Here is a 19,182-nt window from a genome sequence, read left to right as displayed (position 1 = left end):
TCTCAAGGGCAATTAGGGATGGGCACTAAATGCAGGCCTAGCCAGCCAGCGACGCCCACATCCCATCAATGAATTAAAAAAAAATGTCTTTTCAACAGCCTTGTCCTGTCACCTTCAAAGATTTGTGTATGTGCACCCCCTTTGGAATTGTACCATTTGGTTTATATTGCCTCTCCTCATTCTTCCTACCAAAATATGGCACTTTACACTTCTCTGCGTTAAATTTCATCTGTAATGTGTCTGCCCATTTCACTAGTCTGTCTATGTCCTCCTTAAGGCGGTTACTATCCTCCTCACTGTTTACTACATTTCTGAGTTTTGTGTCAGCTGCAAACTTTGAAATTATGCCCTGTATACCCAAGTCCAGGTCATTAATATATCTCAAAAAGAGCAATAGTCCCAACACTGCCCCCTGGGGAACACCACTGCACACTTCCTTCCAGTCTGAAAAAACAAGCATTCACCACTACTCACTGCTTTTTGTCCCTAGCCAATTTCATGTGAAGTTAAGTTACAGTTTTTTTATTGGTTGTGCCCCTTTAAAAAGGGGGCACATGATTGACTTTTAACAGGCAATTGCCTATGATGAAGAGTCAGTAGAGATAGGGAGAGAAAGTTGCAACATTTGTAAACATCACGTGGTCCGACAGTCATGTGATCAAACCTCCAGGAATGCCTCCAACCAGAGTTGGCACACCCTGGCTGGAAAACTCGTGAACACTTGGGGGAGTTTAAGTTGCACGGCAACAATGTCCTAATGATACATAATGCCAGTGAGAGTTTGAGAAGAAAGCAGTAAGTCAAGTTGGGCAGGCTCCACCCCTGGGTAGTAAACAGCTGGAGCCGCTCGCCTGCCTTCCCCCACTCACTGGCGCGGCGGTGACGGGATGGAGGCCCTTCTTTCCGGCGCTTTGCTGAGCGCCGCGCTCCTCGCTGGCCTGGCTGTGCTATCTTTCTACTTGCTCGGTGATTATGTGCATAAGTGGAACAAGATGAAGCGGATCCCCGGGCTCAGCCCGACCTACCCGATACTGGGCAACGCATTGCTCTTCAAACCCAGCGGAGAAGGTAGATATTCAGCCACCCAGCTGACTTCTTCCGGGTGTCAGGCGCGACACTCTGCAAAACTACCGAGGGTCAAATTTGATTAGAAAAACTACTTTGATGCTATATAAATATAGATCGCAACGTTTGTAAAAGGGTTTACAATCCGTGTCACTCTCGTTAATCACAAGTTGATGTGTGTGGAATGTTTGTGCAAACGCACCACATGAACTTTACTGTTCGGGCAGCAAGTTTACACGTTAGCAAAATACTGCGGATGCTGGCAATCTGAAATAACCGTTCTGACGAAGGGTCCCAGACCTGAAACGTTAACTCTGTTTCTCTCTCTCCAGGGATGTTGCTTGGCCTGTTGAGTGTTTCCAGCATTTTCTATTATAGCAAGTTTACAATGTTTAACATTTGGTAAAGGAAAGAGGTTGCAGGATATACGTATAAGTAATTGAATGCTGTGGTGGAAATGCTGGTTCTTGGCTTGTCGAGAAACTGGAAGTGTTGTGCCAAAGATCAAGAATGATAACACAGATTGTAAGGCTATTTTGTATGATTGGGGCCTAAAGAGAAACTTTGTGGACATTTTCTTGGATGAAAAGCCCAGTTGTATTAACAATTTTGTGCCAATTCAGTGTGGCTTTTCTATTCCATTAACTCAGATTCTGTTAGAACTGCAACTTATGCCAAGGGGTCTGCATTTTACTGAATCCAGTGTACAGCTAACTAGTTAATGTTTAACTTTGAAAGTGTCAGAACTCCTTAAAGTTTCAATGTTGGTAAAGGGTCAGTAATAATAAAGAATTTTATTAATTATCATTGAGACCTTAATAAGTGAAGCTCCTTGGATGACAGGAGGGAGATAGAGAAGATGATGAAACAAAAAAAGAGGGTATATGATGCATGTCAGGTGAATTCTTCAAGGGAGAACCAGACCAAATACAATAAGTTGAGAGGGGAAGTGAAGATGAAAATAAGATTGGCAAAGAGAGAATATGAGTGTAGAATGGCGGTTAACATAAAAGGGAACCCAAAAATCTTCTACCGGCATGTAAGTGGGGTGGGGCCTAATAGAAACAAAGGTGATATATGCTTAGAGGCGCAGGGCAAAGCTAGAATACTCAATGAGTACTTTGTATCGGTATTTACTAAGGAGGTGGATGCTGACAAAATATCGGTAGAAATGGAAAAGGTAGAAGCAATGGAAGGGGTGATAATTGATAGAAAGGCTGGGTATGCTTGGAGTGGACAAGTCGCCTGGTCCAGATAGCAACCTGTGATGCAAGCTAAGGGAATTGGGGGAGGAGATGGTGGAAGGGCTTGCCATAATTTTCCAATCTTCCCTAGATGCAGGGGAGGTGCCTGAGGATTGGAAAGTGACAAATGTGACACCATTGTTCAAGAAAGGGTGTAAGGACAATCCTAGTAACTACAGGCCGGTCAGTTTAACATCAGTGGTGGGTAAATTAAAAAATATTAATGGGCATTTGGAGAGGTTTAAGCTAATTAAGGAGGGCCAACATGGATTTGTAAAAGGCAGATCGTGTTTGACTAATCTAATTTAAATTTTTGACGAAGTAACAAGGAGGATTGATAAAAGAAATGCAATAGATGTTGTCTACATGGATTTTAGGAAGGCGTTTGACAAAGTATCACAGAAGGCTTGTTAACAAAATTGAGGCTCATGGAATAGGTGGGTCAGTGGCAGCTTGGATAAGGAATTGGCTTAGGACAGAAAACAGCGAGTTGTGGTAAATGGCTGTTTTTCAGACTGGAGGATGGTAGACAGTGGTGTTCCCCAAGGGTCAGTGCTGGGGCCACTGATTTTTTTGATATATATCAATGACCTGGATATTGGAATACAGAGTAGAATTTCTAAATTTGCCGATGACACCAAACTTGGGGATGTGGCAAACAGTGAAGATGATACCAATCGACTGCAACAGGACACAGAAAGGCTAGCAGAGTGGGCAGACAAGTGGCAGAAGGAATTTAATGCAGAGAAGTGTGAGGTGATACATTTTGGCAGAAGGAACAGGGAGAGGCAATATACACTTAATGGCACAGTTTTAAAGAGTGTGCAGGGACAGAGGGACCTGGGAGTTAATCTGCATAGGTCCCTGAAGGTGGCAGGACATATTGAGAGAGTGGTTAACAAAGCATGTGGTAAACCACTGTTTGTATTCCACTGTGTACATGCCTGGTCATGCCTCGGCTGACTCCTCCCACAAGTCCTAGTATAAAGTGACTGCTCCCCAGCCCTTTGTATTTCTGGACCGGTCGACCACTCGAGGCAGACCTTCATTCTTTTGTTAATAAAAGCCTTTAGTTACTCTCTTAACTCTGTCTTTTATGAGTAATTGATAGCGCATCAAGCATATGGGATCGTGGGCTTCATAAATAGAGGTACTGAGTACAAAAGTAGAGAAGTTATGCTTAACCTTTACAAAGTGCTGGTTGGGCCACAACTGGAGCATTGCATCCAGTTCTGGTCACCACACTTTTGGAAAGATGTGAAGGCCCTTGAGAGGGTGCAGAGGAGATTTACCAGAATGGTTCTGGGGATGGGGGGATCTTGGCTACAAGGACTAGTTGGAGAAGCTGGATTTGTTTTCATTAGAGCAAAGGAGGTTGGGTGATTTGATAGAGGTGTACAAGATTATGACAGGTTTGGATAGGCTAGATGGGGAAAGGCTGTTCCTACTAGTTGATGGGACAAGGACTAGGGGACACAGATTTAAGGTTTTGGGGAAGAGATACGGGGGGGATGTGAGGAAAAACTTTTTTACGCAGCGAGTGGTGATGACCTGGATTTCACTGCCGATGGAAGCGGAGACACTCTGTTTTCAAGGGGAGACTGGATAGACACTTGAGGGAAATAAACCTGCAGGGCTGCGGGGATGGAGCGTGGGAATGGGACTGACTGGATTGCTCTTCAGAGAGCTGGCACGGACTCAATGGGCCGAATGGCCTCCTTCTGTGCCTTTATGACTCTATGAAGCTCAGTGCATTTATTTAAGTATGTTTGTGCAAAGTTCTGCTTTGTCTGAGCACAGCTCAGTGCTAAAATGGCACATACTTGATCAAACCTACAGTATAAATAGGTGGGGTAGAATCCATGGTGTAATAAATTGCACATGGTTCATACAATAAAAATGGGTCAAATAGATTTTTCTTTGTTTATAAATATCTTGATCATTCAGAATTTTAACTTTGTCTTTGCAGAGTCTTGCATAGTGTACAATCTGATTTGCAATTTTAGGATACTTAATTTCTCAGACTGTTGAAGATGATAAAATTCCAGGAGTGGTTATAGAAGCAGTAGTCTTATTGAACAATGTAAATTATATCAAAAACTGAGGATGCAGCTTGGCTGCTTTATAATTCAGTGTATTCTCTTATTGTACACATTGGTGTTTTCTTTCACATATGTAACTAACTATCATTTTTGGGTTCTCTAGACTTCTTTCTTCAACTGATTGAACTTACCACCAAGTGCAGAGATGAACCATTAATGAAATTATGGTTGGGACCATTACCTTTTGTTGTGCTGTTTCATGCAGAGACTGTTGAGGTAAGGCATAGGTCTGTGTTGATAAAATATATATTTTAAAACTTTTATTCATTCCTGGGATGTGGGTGTCGCTGGCAAGGCCAGCAGTTATTGCCCATCACTAATTGCCCTTGAGAAGCTGAGGGTGAACCACTGCAGTCAGTGTGGTGAAGGTACTCCCACAGTGCTGCTAGGGAGGGAGTTCCAGGATTTTGACCCTGCAACGATGACAGAATGGCAATATATTTCCAAGTCAGGATGGTATGTGACTTGGGGGTCATGGTGTTCCCATGCGCCTGCTGCCCTTGTCCTTCTAGGTGGAAGAGGTTGTGGGTTTGGGAGGTGCTGTTATGAAGCCTTGGTGAGTTGCTGCAGTGCACCTTGTAGATGGTGTACACTGCAGCTAAGGTATGCTGGTGGTGGAGGGAATGAATGTTTAAGGTGGTGGATGGGGTGCTAATCAAGCGGTCCGCTTTTCCCTGGATGGTGTCGAGCTTCTTGTGTTGCTGGTGCTGAACTCATCCAGGCAAGTGGAGAGTATTCCATCACACGCCTGACTTGTGCCTTGTAGATGGTGGAAAGGCTTTGGGGAGTGAGGAGGTGAGATACTCGTCACAGAATACCCAGCCTCTGACCACCTCTTGTAGCCACAGTATTTGTGTGGCTGGTCCAGTTAAGTTTCTGGTCAATGGTGACTCCTAGGATGTTGATGGTGGGGGATTCGGTGATAGTAATGCTGTTGAATGGCAAGGGATGGTGGCTAGACTGTTGCTTGTTGGTGATAGTCATTGCCTGGCACTTGTGTGGCACAAATGTTACCTGCCACTTATCAGCCCAAGCCTGAATGTCGTCCAGGTCTTGCTGCATGCGGGCATGGACTGCTTCATTATCTGAGGAGTTGTGAATGAATAGTGTTCAGCACCAATCATCAGCAGGCATTCTCATTTCTGACCTTATGATGGAGGGAAGGTCCTTGATGAAGCAGCTGAAGATGGTTGGGCCTAGGACACTGCCCTGAGGAACTCCTACAGTGATGTCCTGGGGCTGAGATGATTGACTTCCAACAACCACCTTTTCTTTTGTGCTAGATATGACTCCAGCCAGAGGAGAGTTTCCCCCCCTGATTCCCTATGACTTCAATTTTACTAGGGCTCCTTGATGCCACACTCAGTCAAATGTTACCTTGATGTCAAGGGCAGTCACTCTCGCCTTGCCTCTGGAATTCAGCTCTTTTATCCATGTTTGGACCAAGGCTGTAATGAGGTCTGGAGCTGAGTGGTCTTGGCGGAACCCAAACTGGGCATCAGTGAGCAGGTTATTAGTGAGTAAGTGCTGCTTAATAGCACTGTTGAAGACACCTTCCATCACATTGCTGCTGATTGAGAGTATATTGATGGGACGGTAATTGGCCGGATTCGATTTTGTTGTGCTTTTTGTGGCCAGGACATACCTGGGCAATTTTCCACTTTGTGTAGATGCCAGTGTTGTAGCTGTATTGGAACAGCTTGGCTAGAGGTGTTTAGTCTTCAGCATTATGACCGGGATGTTGTTGGGGCCCATAGCCTTTGTGCGTTTAGCTGTTTCTTGATATCACGTGGAGTGAATCAAATTGGCTGAAGACTGGCTCTGTGATGGTGACGACCTCGAGAGGAGGCCAAGATGGATCATCCACTTGGCACTTATGGTTGCAAACGCTTCAGCTTTGTCTTTTGCACTCGCGTTGAGCTCCACCATCATTGAGGTTGGGGATGTTCACGGAGCCTCCTCCTCCCATTAGTTGTTTAATTGTCCACCATTCATGGCTGGATTTGGCAGGACAGCAAAGCTTTGATCTGACCTGTTGGTTGTGGGATCACTTAGCTGTGTCTGTAGCATGCTGCTTCTGCAGTTTAGTATGCATATAATCCTGTGTTGTAGCTTTACCAGATTGGCATCTTATTTTCAGGTATGCCTCGTGCTGCTCCTGGCATGCTCTTCTACACTACTCTTTGAACTGGCATTGGTCCCCTGGGTTGATGGCAAGAGTGAGGGATATGCAGGGGCAAGAGGTTACAGATTGTGGGGAATACAATTCTGCTAATGCTGATGACCCACAGTCCCTCATGGATGCCCAGTTTTGAGCTGCTAGATCTGTTCTGACTCTCCCATTTAGCATGGTGGTAGTGCCACAAAACACGATGGAGGGTGTCCTCAGTGCGAAGAAGGGACTTTGTTTCCACAAGGACTGTAGTGGTCACTCCTGCCAGTACTGTCATGAACAGATGCATCTGACAAGTAGATTGGTGAGGACGAGGTAAAGTAGGTTTTTCCCTCATTGGGCTTGCGACAGGTAATGAGAGAACACCAGTCTGGCAGCTGTGTCCTTTAGGACTCTGCCAGCTCGGTCAGTAATGGTGTTACCGAGCCACTCTTGGTGATGGACATTGAAGTCCCCTGCCCAGAGTACATTCTATGCCCTTGCTACCCTTGGTGATTCTGCCAAGTGGTGTTCAAAATGGAGGTGTACTGATTCATCAGCTGAGGGAGGGCGGTAGGTGGTAATCAGCAGGAGGTTTCCTTGCCCATACTTGACCTGAAGCCATGAGTCATCATGGGGTCCAGAGTCGATGTTGAGGACTGCCAGGGTCACTCCGTCGATTGTATACCACTGTGCTGTTGTCTCTTATTCACAGAAGTGCAAGTTTTATTGCCATAGATGTTTACAGCACAGAAGGAAGCCATTCGGCCCACCGGGCTCTTTGCTTGAGCAATCGCAAACTAATCCCATAGCTCTGTATCTTTCTTTGCTTCAGATGTTTTAGTTTTTTCCCCTTGAAAGACAGAATGGCCTTTTCCTCAACTATTCCCTTGGGAAAGCATTCTATACGCTAATAAATCTCTGTATAAATACATTTATTCTAATTTTCCTCCTCACACTCAGTAATAATTTTAAATTAATGATCACTTGCTATTGACAACTAGAGGGAATGGACTTTCTGTATTCAGCCAGTCAAAACCTTTCATAATTTAAAAATCCTTCATTAGTTCTTTTCTTTGCTCCAGTGCAGGTAGTCCCAGTATCAAGTTTTCCTCATAACTATAGTTTCTTCTCCCTGGTATGGTCGTGGTGAATCTATGCTGTATGCTTTCAGTGGCTTTAATGTCCTTTTCTATTATTGGGGAGTCAAAACTGCACATGGTATTCTATTTCTGGCCTAACTGTGTGCACCGTGCACGCTTCGCACAGTCTCGGCTTTGTTTGTTAATTTAATACCTAAACAAATTTGCTATATTTCAACGATGGGGAAAGTTTTTATGGCTGCAGTGGGACTGTGGCAACATCAGAAACCGGACCATCCATGAGCAACATTTAAGAAAAATAAGTGCATGCTGTACTCTCACTGCTTCAGTATTTCACCAGGCCTGCACTGACAGTGCAACATTGTAGTGGTATGAATGCAGGTGGTGTAGTCACTCCTACTGGAGTCCTGATAGCAAAACCTTTTTTTTGAGCGATCTTTGCTTAAGTTTAAAAGAAAATCTAATTTCTACTAAACATCAAACTTTCAGGATCTGGCCACATATCTGAAATTTGTACATGTTCACAGTCCTGTTACTCAATGGAGTCAGCACACTGCATAATTCATCCTGAGTTACCCAAACTCTAATTTTGGCAAGGAGTGTTTGTGGCTTTGTTTTTGAACAACTAGAATAGAATGTGCTAGAAGTTTGTTATCTGTTTTACAAGGGCACACACACATAATTAATTGATGATGTATTAAAAGTACAGGCAGTGAAGAATCTAACAGTGTGTCGTTTTGTAATCCTATAGGTGGTACTGAGCAGTTCCAAGCACCTTGATAAATCCTACGCATACAAATTTCTTCACCCCTGGCTTGGTAATGGGCTGCTGACAAGGTATTAATACATCTGCATGTATGCATCTCAAATAGCCTTTGTTGCTGTCAGAACATGATGTCTTAAGATTATATAGGAATAATTTTCTGGAGAGTTATCATCATGGGTAATACAGGGGTAGTCTTTGACCTTTTTAGAATTCTTAGTGACACCAAAAGCTGATGTGCTCATCCGCTGTTACCATATGAAAGTTTGGTTGTATTATCAGCTGAGCAATGCAGTTGTTGGTTGTCATCTTCTGTAGGTCTGTGTCCTGTATCAAAGTGTGGCATTGCAGTAATCATGTAAGATAACATGCAAGTATGTTTAGATTATCTTTTTTAAAAGTTTTGTAATCTGAGCATATTTGAAACATTTTGTTCCCTCCTCCTTCCGTCTCTCTCACTCTTTTGCAGGCTAGAGGACAAGCAGGGGACTTGCTGCCAAGTTTTATTTTAGTGGTGGTCTCCTTAACCAGGAAATGCTCAAGAATGTCATTGAGTAACGGAACAGTTTTTTTTCCCAGCTTCCCCTCTGTCGGGAATCACCTGACCTTTGCTCACCACCTCTGGTGGTGTTCGTGAAGGGGGAATTGCTGCCCTCAACTTGTGCCCTAATACTTCATTTTGAGAAGGATCATGCTACACCTGCTGCTGCTTGTACGAATCTGACTGGCATCTTTAATAAATGCCATTAATAATTGTTAGAGCACATTACATTTGGCCATTTGCAATCAAAGCTGTGTCACAGTAGATATTTGACAAAACATCATTATGACTCTAGAAATTAGACATTAAGTCACCTTTCTTCAATTCATCAGTTTAACACCACTAGAGAAATAGATGCATCCATCTCACCGAAAAAAAAAAAAAACCCAGATTGAAATTATGCAGTACGGAATGCAATAATCTAAAGATTGGATGGTTCCTTTTAACTAGACCACTTAAAACAAACATTCATTTAAAGTCATCTAACTCTGAATTTGTGGCTTTTCCCACATGGTAGCTATTTAACTGGCACATACCATAAGGCCAGGAGACCAATATTCTGATGTGTAAAAGAATCATTCCCATATGCGGCAGTACATAATGTTCCACTTCATGTGTATGTGGCAACATCGGGACATGGGAAATGGTAGCAATTTGAGAGGGAGATTTCCAGTACAGTGGATTTATATTTCATTGTGCTGAATTTGGCTGTTTGAGAAAAGTGGACTTAAATTTATGTTTGATCTCAAAAGTTGTGAGGATGCTACTGACCTATCTCTGATTCCTTGTGCTATTATCAGTAGGCTCAATTATGCAGCCATTAGAGTTCAGCACACCTAGCTTCGCAAATGTTGGTGATACAACGAGGGTAATTTTGACTTTGGGTGATATTGTAAAATGGGCGTCGTCGATTCAGCTGCCCGTTCTACATCTCTGCTGATTTTCATTTCCATTGAAGTCCATGAAAATCAGAAAAGATATGAGGCGACTGAATTGATATTGCCTGTTTTACACTATCACCCAAAGTCAAAAGGGCCCCCAATGTGCCGTATGATGAAATAAAGGTAGTTTGGAACTGGGATTAAATGTTAGAACTTCTCTCCAAGCATCAGTGATCTAGCAACTGAACATTGATTTTGTATTAAAAATAAACTGTGTATACCACCTTGAAACATTAATCTATTCACACAGGTACAACTTATTATGTATCCGCAAAACTGCACGCATTGTTTTTATTTGTTCATAGTTCACTTTGTGTAATCTAAGAAAAGTTGTTAGAGTTTGGTGCTGTGCTGTAGGATTAGGAAATAAATTGAGCTGAAAGTTCAGTTTTTTGGCAGGTTGCCTAGTTAGTGAACACACCAAAAGGCAATACAGGGTATTGCTCTCTGATATTAGGAAATAAATTGAGCTGAAAGTTCAGTTTTTTGGCAGGTTGCCTAGTTAGTGAACACACCAGAAGGCAATACAGGGTATTGCTCTCTGATATTAACTATCGTGTTTAATTTCTGCCTCCTCCATATGAAGGCCTGCCTTTTATCCTATATTGTGTTTTTTCTTAAGCTGAAACCATCCATGCTGGTTTTAATCTTTTAACCTGGTGTAATATCGAAATAATTTTTTAAAATCTGATATTTGTATCAAAAAGAGTGTGTCACTCTCTCTGGTCTGCTCTGGCCTACTTCATATGTGTTCAATGTGGTAACACTATCTCTGAGACTGAGGAAAGTGCCACTCATTACATATAGCAGGTCCCATTATTAAGTCCGTTTTATTTTTTCTTAAAGGAATTAATTGAAATCTATTATGCAATAGTCCTATTGGCTTGCATATTCTTGAAAAGGAAACATTTGCAGGGCTTTGAGGAAAGAGCAGGGGAGTGGGACTAATCGGATAGCTTTCAAAGAGCTGGCACAGGCATATTGGGCCAAATAGCCGCCTTCTGTGCTGTATGATTCTATACTACTGCAGAATAGTGGCATTTTAATTTTTGATAGTCAAAATGCCATTGTTTAATCTCAAATTAAGATGCAAACAGTTGATTTTCTTTGTGTTATTCCAAAGTTCAAATGACTAAAGTTTGAGAATGACTGACTGGTGAGTCATTATACAAATGCTTAACTCACTTGTATAAAACTCCTTTCTCTGCTAGCTTACTGGAAGTATTGCCTACAGGTTGTTTAAAATGAAGAGGAATTAGATACGAGTGCCTTAAGATTTTGTACAATAACATCACATTTTTAGCCTATATTCAATGCTATGCAACTGATTTACATTTATCTAATTTCATGGTGAAAAGCAAATGATTTTATTTGTGGAATTTTGGGGTTTGGTCCAATTTCTCAATCAATTATAAATAGTCTGCTTCAACTTGTCACACTGGCCACAGGACAAGTTTGTGGTGCAGCAGACACTGGGGGAGTTGGTGTTTTATCACCGCTTATGATTGATAGGTTTGATCAGTGACATTGGGTATGGCGTTCTTTTTTAAAGTTACTTTATTAAAATGATTTGCATTACAATAGTGCCTTATGTAGAAATAATTTCTTAATCTTTGTTTTGTAGTACAGGAAATAAATGGCGTGCTAGGAGAAAATTGCTAACTCCAACATTTCATTTCACAATTCTGACGGAATTTCTGGAGGTTATGAATGAACAGGCGAATATTTTAGTGGGAAAATTGGAGAAGAAAGCAGGAAAGGGACCTTTTAATTGCTTCAGTGACATCACACTCTGTGCTTTGGACATTATCTGTGGTGAGTTTGGGCAACCTGATCTCTATCAATATATCACAGAAGGAGGGTATTTGGTCCATTGTGCCTGTCAATTAATTCAAAATGAATCCCACTGCTCTCCACTTCCTCCATAGCCACGTATTATCTTCTGCTTCAAATATCTATCTGATTTTCACTTTAAAAGATACAATGGTCTCTGCCTCAAACATTCTCTCTGGCAAAGCAGCAACCTGCTGCACAAAATAAATGTTTCCTAATCTCTTTTGTCACTGCTTTAGTAACAATTTTAAATTGATGATCCCTGGTCACTGATGGACCAGCTTGAGGGAAGTCTTTACCTATTCACTCTATCAAAACCCTTTGGAATTTTAAGAACCTCTGTTTAATCTCCTGAGTCTCTGCTCCAGTGGAAATAGTCCCACTTTCTCAATTGTCTCCTCATAACAATTTCCCATCCCTGGCATCTTCCCGGTGAATCTATGGTTTTAATATTGTTATAAGATGTAGGGGCAGGAGTAGGACATTTGGCCCCTCGAACCTGCTCCACCATTCAATAAGATCATGGCTGATCTGATCTTGGCCTCCACTCCACTTCCCTGCCCGCTCCCCATAACCCTAGACTCCCTTAAATCTGTCTATCTCCACCTTAAATATATTCAATGACCCAGTCTCCACAGTTCTCTGGGGAAGAGACTTCCAAAGATTCACGACCCTCTGAGAAGAAATTCCTCCTCATTTCTGTTTTAAATGGGTGCCCCCTTATTCTGAAATTATGCCCCCTAGTTCTAGATTCCCCATGAGGGGAAACATCCTCTCTGCATCTACCCTGTCAAGTCCCTTCAGAATCTTGTGTTTCAATAAGATCCCCTCTCATTCTTCTTAACTCCAATGAGTATAGGCCCAACCTGCTCAACCTTTCATCATAAGACAACCCCTTCATCTTCGGAATCAACCTCGTGAACCTTCTCTGAACTGCCTCCAATGCAAGTATATCCTTCCTTTTAAATAAGGAGACCAAAACTGTAAGCAGTACACCAGGTGTGGTCTCACCAACGCCCTTTACAGTTGTAACAGGACTTCTCTACTTTTATACTCCATCCCCTTTACAATAAAGAATCATAAAATCATAGAAAGTTACAGCACGGAAGGAGGCCATTTCGGCCCAACGTGTCCGCGCCGGCCAATAAAGAGCTATCCAGCCTAATCCCACTTCCCAGCTCTTGGTCCGTAGCCCTGCAGGTTAGAGCATCCCAAGTGCACATCCAAGTACTTTTGAAATGTGGTTAGGGTTCCCGCCTCTACCACCCTTTCAGGCAGTGAGTTCCAGACCCCCACAACCCTCGGTGAAGACATTTCCCCTCAAATCCCCTCTAAACCTTCCCCCAGTTACTTTAAATCTGTGCCCCCTGGTTTATGACCCCTCTGCTAAGGGAAATAGGTCCTTTCTATCCACTTTATCAATGCCCCACAATTTTATATAGCTCAATAAGGTCTCCCCTCAGCCTCCTCTGTTCCAAGGAAAACAGACCCAGTCTTTCCTCATAGCTAAGATTCTCTACTTCCAGCAACATCCTTGTAAATCTCCTCTGTACCCTCTCTAGTGCAATCACATCTTTCCTGTAATGTGGTGACCAGAACTGTACGCAGTATTCTAGCTGAGGCCTAACTAGTGTTTTATACAGTTGAAGCATAACCCCCCCCCCCCCCCCCCCCCCCACACTCTTGTATTCTATGCCACGGCTAATAAAGGCAAGCATTCCGTATGCCTTCTTAACCACCTTATCTACCTGGCCTGCTACCTTTTAGGGATCTGTGGACATGCACTCCAAGGTCCCTTTGTTCCTCTACACTACTCGGTGTCCTACCATTTAATGTGCATTCCCTTTCCTTGTTAGCCCTCCCCAAATGCATTACCTCACACTTCTCTGGATTGAATTCCATTTGCCACTGTTCTGCCCACCTGACCAATTTATTGATATCTTCCTGCAGTCTACAGCTTCCTTCTTCAGTATCAACCACACAGCCGATTTTAGTATCATCTACAAACTTCTTAATCATACCCCCTATATTCAAGTCAAGATCGTTGAGATATATACCACAAAAAGCAAGGGACCGAGTACTAAGCCCTGTGAAACAGCCTTCCAGTCACAAACACCCATCAACCATTACCCTCTGCTTCCTATCTCTGAGCCAGTTTTGAATCCAACTTGACACTTTGCCCTGGATCCCATGGGCTTTTAACTTTGTGACCAGCCTGCCATGTGGAACCTTATCAAATACACTACATCAAATGCCAACATTCCATTTGCCTTCCTAATTGCTTGCTGTACCTGTATGCTAACTTTGTGATTCATGTACAAGGACCCCCAGATCCCTCTGTACCTCTGCATTTTGTAATCTCTCCCTATTTAAATAATTTGCTTTCTTTATTTTTCTTACCAAAGTGGATAACCTCACATTTTCTCACATTATACTCCATCTGCCAGATTTTTGCCCACTCACTTAGCCTCTCTATATCCCTTTGGCGATTCTTTGTGTCCTCCACACAATTTGCATTCCCACCTATCTTTGTATTATCAGCAAATTTGGCTACATTACACTCGGTCCCTTCATCCAAGTCATTAATATAGATTGTAAATAGTTGAGGCCCCAGCACTGATCTCTGCAGCACCCCACCAGTTACAGTTTGCCAACCTGAAAATGACTCATTTATCCTGACTCTGTTTTCTGTTAGTTAGCCAATCCTCTATCCATACTAATATATTACCCCCAACCCTGTGAGCTCTTATCTTGTGCACCTTTTATGTGGCACCTTATCGAATGCCTTCTGGAAATCCAAATACACGACATCTACTGGTTCCCCTTTATCCACCCTGCTCGTTACATCCTCAAAGAACTCCAGCAAATTTGTTAAACATGATTTCCCTTTCATAAAACCATGCTGACTCTGCTTGACTATATTATGATTTTCTAAATGTTCTGCTACCACTTCCTTAATGATGGACGCCAGCATTTTCCCAATGACGGGTATTAGGTTAACTGGTCTATAGTTGCCTCCTTTCTGTCTTCCCTCCTTTCTTAAATAGGGGCGTTACATTTTCAGTCTGCTGGGACCTCTCCAGAATCCAGGTAATTTTGGTAGATTACAACCAATGCATCCATTATCTCTGCAGTCACCTTTTTTTTAAGACTCTAGGATGTAGGCCATCAGGTCCAGGGGACTTGTCCACCTTTTGTCCCATTAGTTTGCCCAGTACTTTTTCTCTAGTGATAGTGATTGTTTTAAGTTTCCCCCCACCCCATTAGCCCCTTGATTATCCATTATTGGGATGCTTTTAGTGTCTTCTACCGTGAAGACCGATACAAAATATTTGTTCAAAGTCTCTGCCATTTCCCTGTTTCCCCTTATTAATTCCCCAGACTCTTCCTCTAGGGGACTAACGTTTACTTTAGCTACTCTTTCTTTTTATAAACCTGTAGAAGCTCTTGCTGTTTTTATATTTCTTTCTAGCTTGCTCTCATAAGCTATCTTCTGTCTTTATCATTTTTTTAGTCATCCTTTGCTGGTTTTTAAAAATTTCCCAATCCTCTGGCCTTCCACTATTCTTAGCAACATTGTATGCCTTTGTTTTCAATTTGATACCATCCTTTACTTCCTTAGTTAGCCACGGATGTCTCCTCCTTCTATTAGTCTTTCTTTCTCACTGGAATACATCTTTGCAGAGAGTTATGAAATATCTCCTTAAATGTTTGCCACTGCTTTTCTACAGTCTTACCATGTAATATATTTTCTCAGTCCACTTTAACCAAGTCTGCCTTCATACCTTATTTAAGTTCAGGACACTAGTTTGAGACCTAGCTTTCTCACCTTCAACCTGAATTTGAAATTCTACCATGCTATGATCACTCTTCCCAAGAGGATCCTTCACTTCGAGATCATTAATTAATCCAGCCTCGTTACACATTACTAGATTCAAAATAGTCTGCTCCCTGGTTGGTTCCACAACGTATTGTTCCAAGAAACCATCCGGCATACACTCCAAGAACTCTTCCTCAAGTCTACCTTTGCCAATTTGCTTTGTCCAATCAATATGAAGATTAAAATCTCCCATGATTATAGCTGTACCTTTCTTACAAGCCTCTATTATTTCTTGATTTATACTCTGTCCTACAGTGTGGCTATTGTTTGGGGGCCTGTAGTCCACTCCCACCAGTGACTTCTTACCCTTATTATTTCTTATCTCCACCCAAACTGATTCTACGTCTTGATCTTCTAAGCCAATATCATTTCTCACTACTGCACTGATCTCATCCCTTATTAACAGAGCTACACCACCTCCTTTTCCTTTCTGCCTATCCTTACAAAATGGCAAATACCCCTGAATATTCAGTTCCCAGCCTTGTTCACCTTGCAACCACGTCTCTAATGGCTATCAGATCATACCCATTTATTTCTATTTGTGTGTCAACTCGCCTATCTTGTTATGAATGCCACGTGTGTTCAGATATAAAGCTTTTAATTTTGTCTTTCTACCATTTTTCCCTACTCTGACCCCTCTTTCTGATGCACTCTTATGTGTATATGCTCTGTCACACTCTGGTTATCTTTACCTCTATCGCTACCCTGCACTTTTGCCTTCTCATTTTTCTTTGACTTTTTTTAAATTTCCGAGTTGTGCAAAACTCTGCACAGTTTGCTAATTGGCCTAATTAATGACATTACTTCTGTACTCTTACTCTATGGCCCCATTTAATGGCTTAGCCACTTGCATTGACACGTTTGGGAAATTATATATTTGAATCCTGAGGTGTCTCTGTTCATCCACAACCTTCAGTTTCTTTTTATTGAGTATATTCCAATTTCTTTTTTCCCCACCCAAAATGTATTGCCTCACATTTTTCTGCATTAAATTACATCTTTCACTTGTCTGCTAATTCTGCTAACATGTCTGTCATCCTGAAGTCTTTTACCTTCTTCCTCAGTGCTGGCCAAAAATAATCCAATATTATTGCCTTGTTCTTGCATATCTTACTGAACTGTCGATAGACCGCCACCTCTATATGCCTGCAGTGCACACCAAGAATTGTACCATTTTCCTTTTTTTTTGACTTTATCCATTTGGATTCTGTCAATACAACCCCCTTTGATATCCTTGTATTTTAGCACGATCATAGAATCCTTTACCAGCAAGACCAGCCCTGCTTTCCCCTTCCTATTTGTTCTGAACATGAAGTTCTCATTCCTGCCCAAACCTAAACCACCTTTGTTATACCTTTTCAGCATTCCGAAGGGACCGCTCCCTCCACGGCACCCTGGTCCACTCCTCTATCACCCCCAACAACCCCTCCCCTTCGCCCGGCACCTTCCCGTACAAGCACAGAGATGCAACACATGCCCTTTTACCTCCTCCCTTCCCACTGTCCAGGGCCCCAAACACACTTTCCAGGTGAAACAGGGATTTACTTGTACTTCTTGCAATTTAGTATACTGTATTGGCTGCTGAGTATGCGGTCTCCTCAACATTGGGGAGACCAAACGCAGATTGGGTGACCGCTTTGCGGAGCACCTCCATTCGGTCTGTAAGGGTGACCCAGAGCTTCCGGTCACCTGTCACTTTAATTTTCCGCTCCACTCCCACTCAGACCTCCCCATCCTCTGCCTCTTGCACTGTTCCAATGAAGCTCAATGTAAGCCTGAGGAACAGCACCTCGTCTCTCGATTAGGCACTTTACAGCCTTCTGGACTTAACAGAGTTCAACAATTTCAGACCATAACCTCTGCCCTTATCCTTTTTTTCCCCCCATTTTTTTTTCTCTCTCATGGCAGCTGTCTTTCATTCTGCCAGTGCCATTCACACTTCATCTAGAGCAATCTTTTGTTTCTTAACTTGTCCCATTACCATCTCCTTTTGCCTTGCACAATCTCTTAATCTCTCCTGCCATCCATCCTATCGCAGACCTTCCCTTTTGTTCTTTCCTCCCCTCCCCCCTTTCCCTGCCCCTGCACTTGCTTAAAAACCTGTTCCATCTCCAGCTTTTTCCAGTTCTGACAAAGGGTCATTGACCTGAAACGTTAACTCTGTTTCTCTCTCCACAGATGCTGCCTGACCTGAGTATTTCCAGCATTTTCTGCTTTTATTTCTGTTATACCTACTGTATTATATCCCTCTAGTTATTAATGCTTCTAACTCTTCAATTTTGTTTTGACTGCTTTGTGCATTCACATACATACCACTCAATCCTGACTCCACTTTTTTGGACTGCTGATAATTATTTTTATCTCTGGTTTTGTCATGGAGACTTTTTTTGATATCCCTTACCCCTTTTGTAATAGTGTTTTTATTTCTCACTACCTCAGTCTGTTTCCTTTTCTTTCTTTAATATTTTCTCACTACTTATGTCAGCTAAGCCTTCTACTTCTATTCCAACAGCTTTATTAATCCTTTTCTCCCTTTCTAATCTCATACCTAAACTTTCCCAACCCCTCTGCTATATTAGTTTAAATCCCTTCCCCACAGCTCTTGTTTATCCTTCTGTCCTGCATCATCCCTGCAACCATGCACTAACCTTCTTAATATTCCTTATCTTTTACCTGTCCAGCATGTGGCACAAGAATCAATCTGGAGATTGCCAACCTTGAGGTCTTGTTTTTCAATCTAGTGCTTAACTCCTTTAAACTCCCTCTGCAAGTCATCAAACCTACTATATCTATATTATTGGTTCCAACATGGACCATAACCTTTGGCTGCTCTGCCTCCCTTTCCACTGACGTTGCATCCTCAGGAGGATTGTTCTGCTGGAGCCTCTTGCTGTTGAGAACAATCTAGAAGAAAGAGAAAAAGAGGAGTTAGGGCATGAGATAAAAGCTTGATATTAGCAGGTAAAGGTCATGAGAATACAGATTGAAGTTGCTAAGCTTATTGCATATCTGCTGAGTAAAATGCAGACACCTTATTTAGGTAAGCTGCCAGTTTCTCCTTCCGTGATGAGCACAGCCTTCCCGGGCCACTGATCTCCGGGGCTCTGTGATCTGCCTGTGTGAGGGCGATGATGGAGACTCCTCCAACTGTTTTGGTCCTCTCCCTGGCATTGTGCATGGTCTTGTCCTGCAGAAAGAGAGGGTGAGAGTTAATGAGCGACTGTTGAGAAGTTAAGTGAAGATGTGTAGGGCTTGTGCGTATAGTGCATGTGGTGTGGTGGAGAAGAACAACATGGGATGAGGAGTTGATGAATGTAAAGGGAATTGTTTGAAATGCGAAACAGGGAAGGAGTGGCGGGAGTAGTTGATGGTTGTACAAGTGGTAGTATGTCAGAAAAGAATGGTGTGAAGAAAGGAAAGGAAGAAGTGAGTGTGTTTGGGATGAGAAAGAGGTATTTTAGCGTGGCCTTGTGATTGTAATAAGAATGTGGTGGGGAGAGGTTGAAGAGTTTTGAGGTCCTGTTGAGAGAGATGAAGTGAAGAGTGGTACTTACCCTT

The 19,182-nt window shown here is 42.5% G+C and overlaps 1 protein-coding gene across 2 annotated transcripts in view; it reads left to right on the top strand.

The window, feature by feature from the left end:
• Positions 1–652: 652 nt before the first annotated feature.
• Positions 653–19,182, top strand: part of LOC147123333 (cytochrome P450 4V2-like) — a 54,663-nt gene continuing 36,133 nt past the window's right edge. The window contains exons 1-4 of one of the 2 annotated variants that reach the window (XM_085970938.1): positions 653–795; positions 4,515–4,627; positions 8,418–8,503; positions 11,536–11,726. In XM_085970938.1, coding sequence (XP_085827064.1) covers positions 4,568–4,627; positions 8,418–8,503; positions 11,536–11,726 — 337 coding nt within the window. In that variant the 5' untranslated portion in view covers positions 653–795; positions 4,515–4,567. Of the gene's footprint in view, positions 1,069–4,514; positions 4,628–8,417; positions 8,504–11,535; positions 11,727–19,182 lie in introns of both variants that reach the window. The other variant, XM_085970929.1, reaches the window with a different exon arrangement.

Source organism: Somniosus microcephalus, chromosome 2, assembly GCF_052327205.1.
Source record: "Somniosus microcephalus isolate GS21.2 chromosome 2, FLI_Smic_1.0, whole genome shotgun sequence".
Classification (NCBI taxonomy): Eukaryota; Metazoa; Chordata; class Chondrichthyes; order Squaliformes; family Somniosidae; genus Somniosus; species Somniosus microcephalus.
This window is presented reverse-complemented; position numbering and strand designations above follow the sequence as displayed.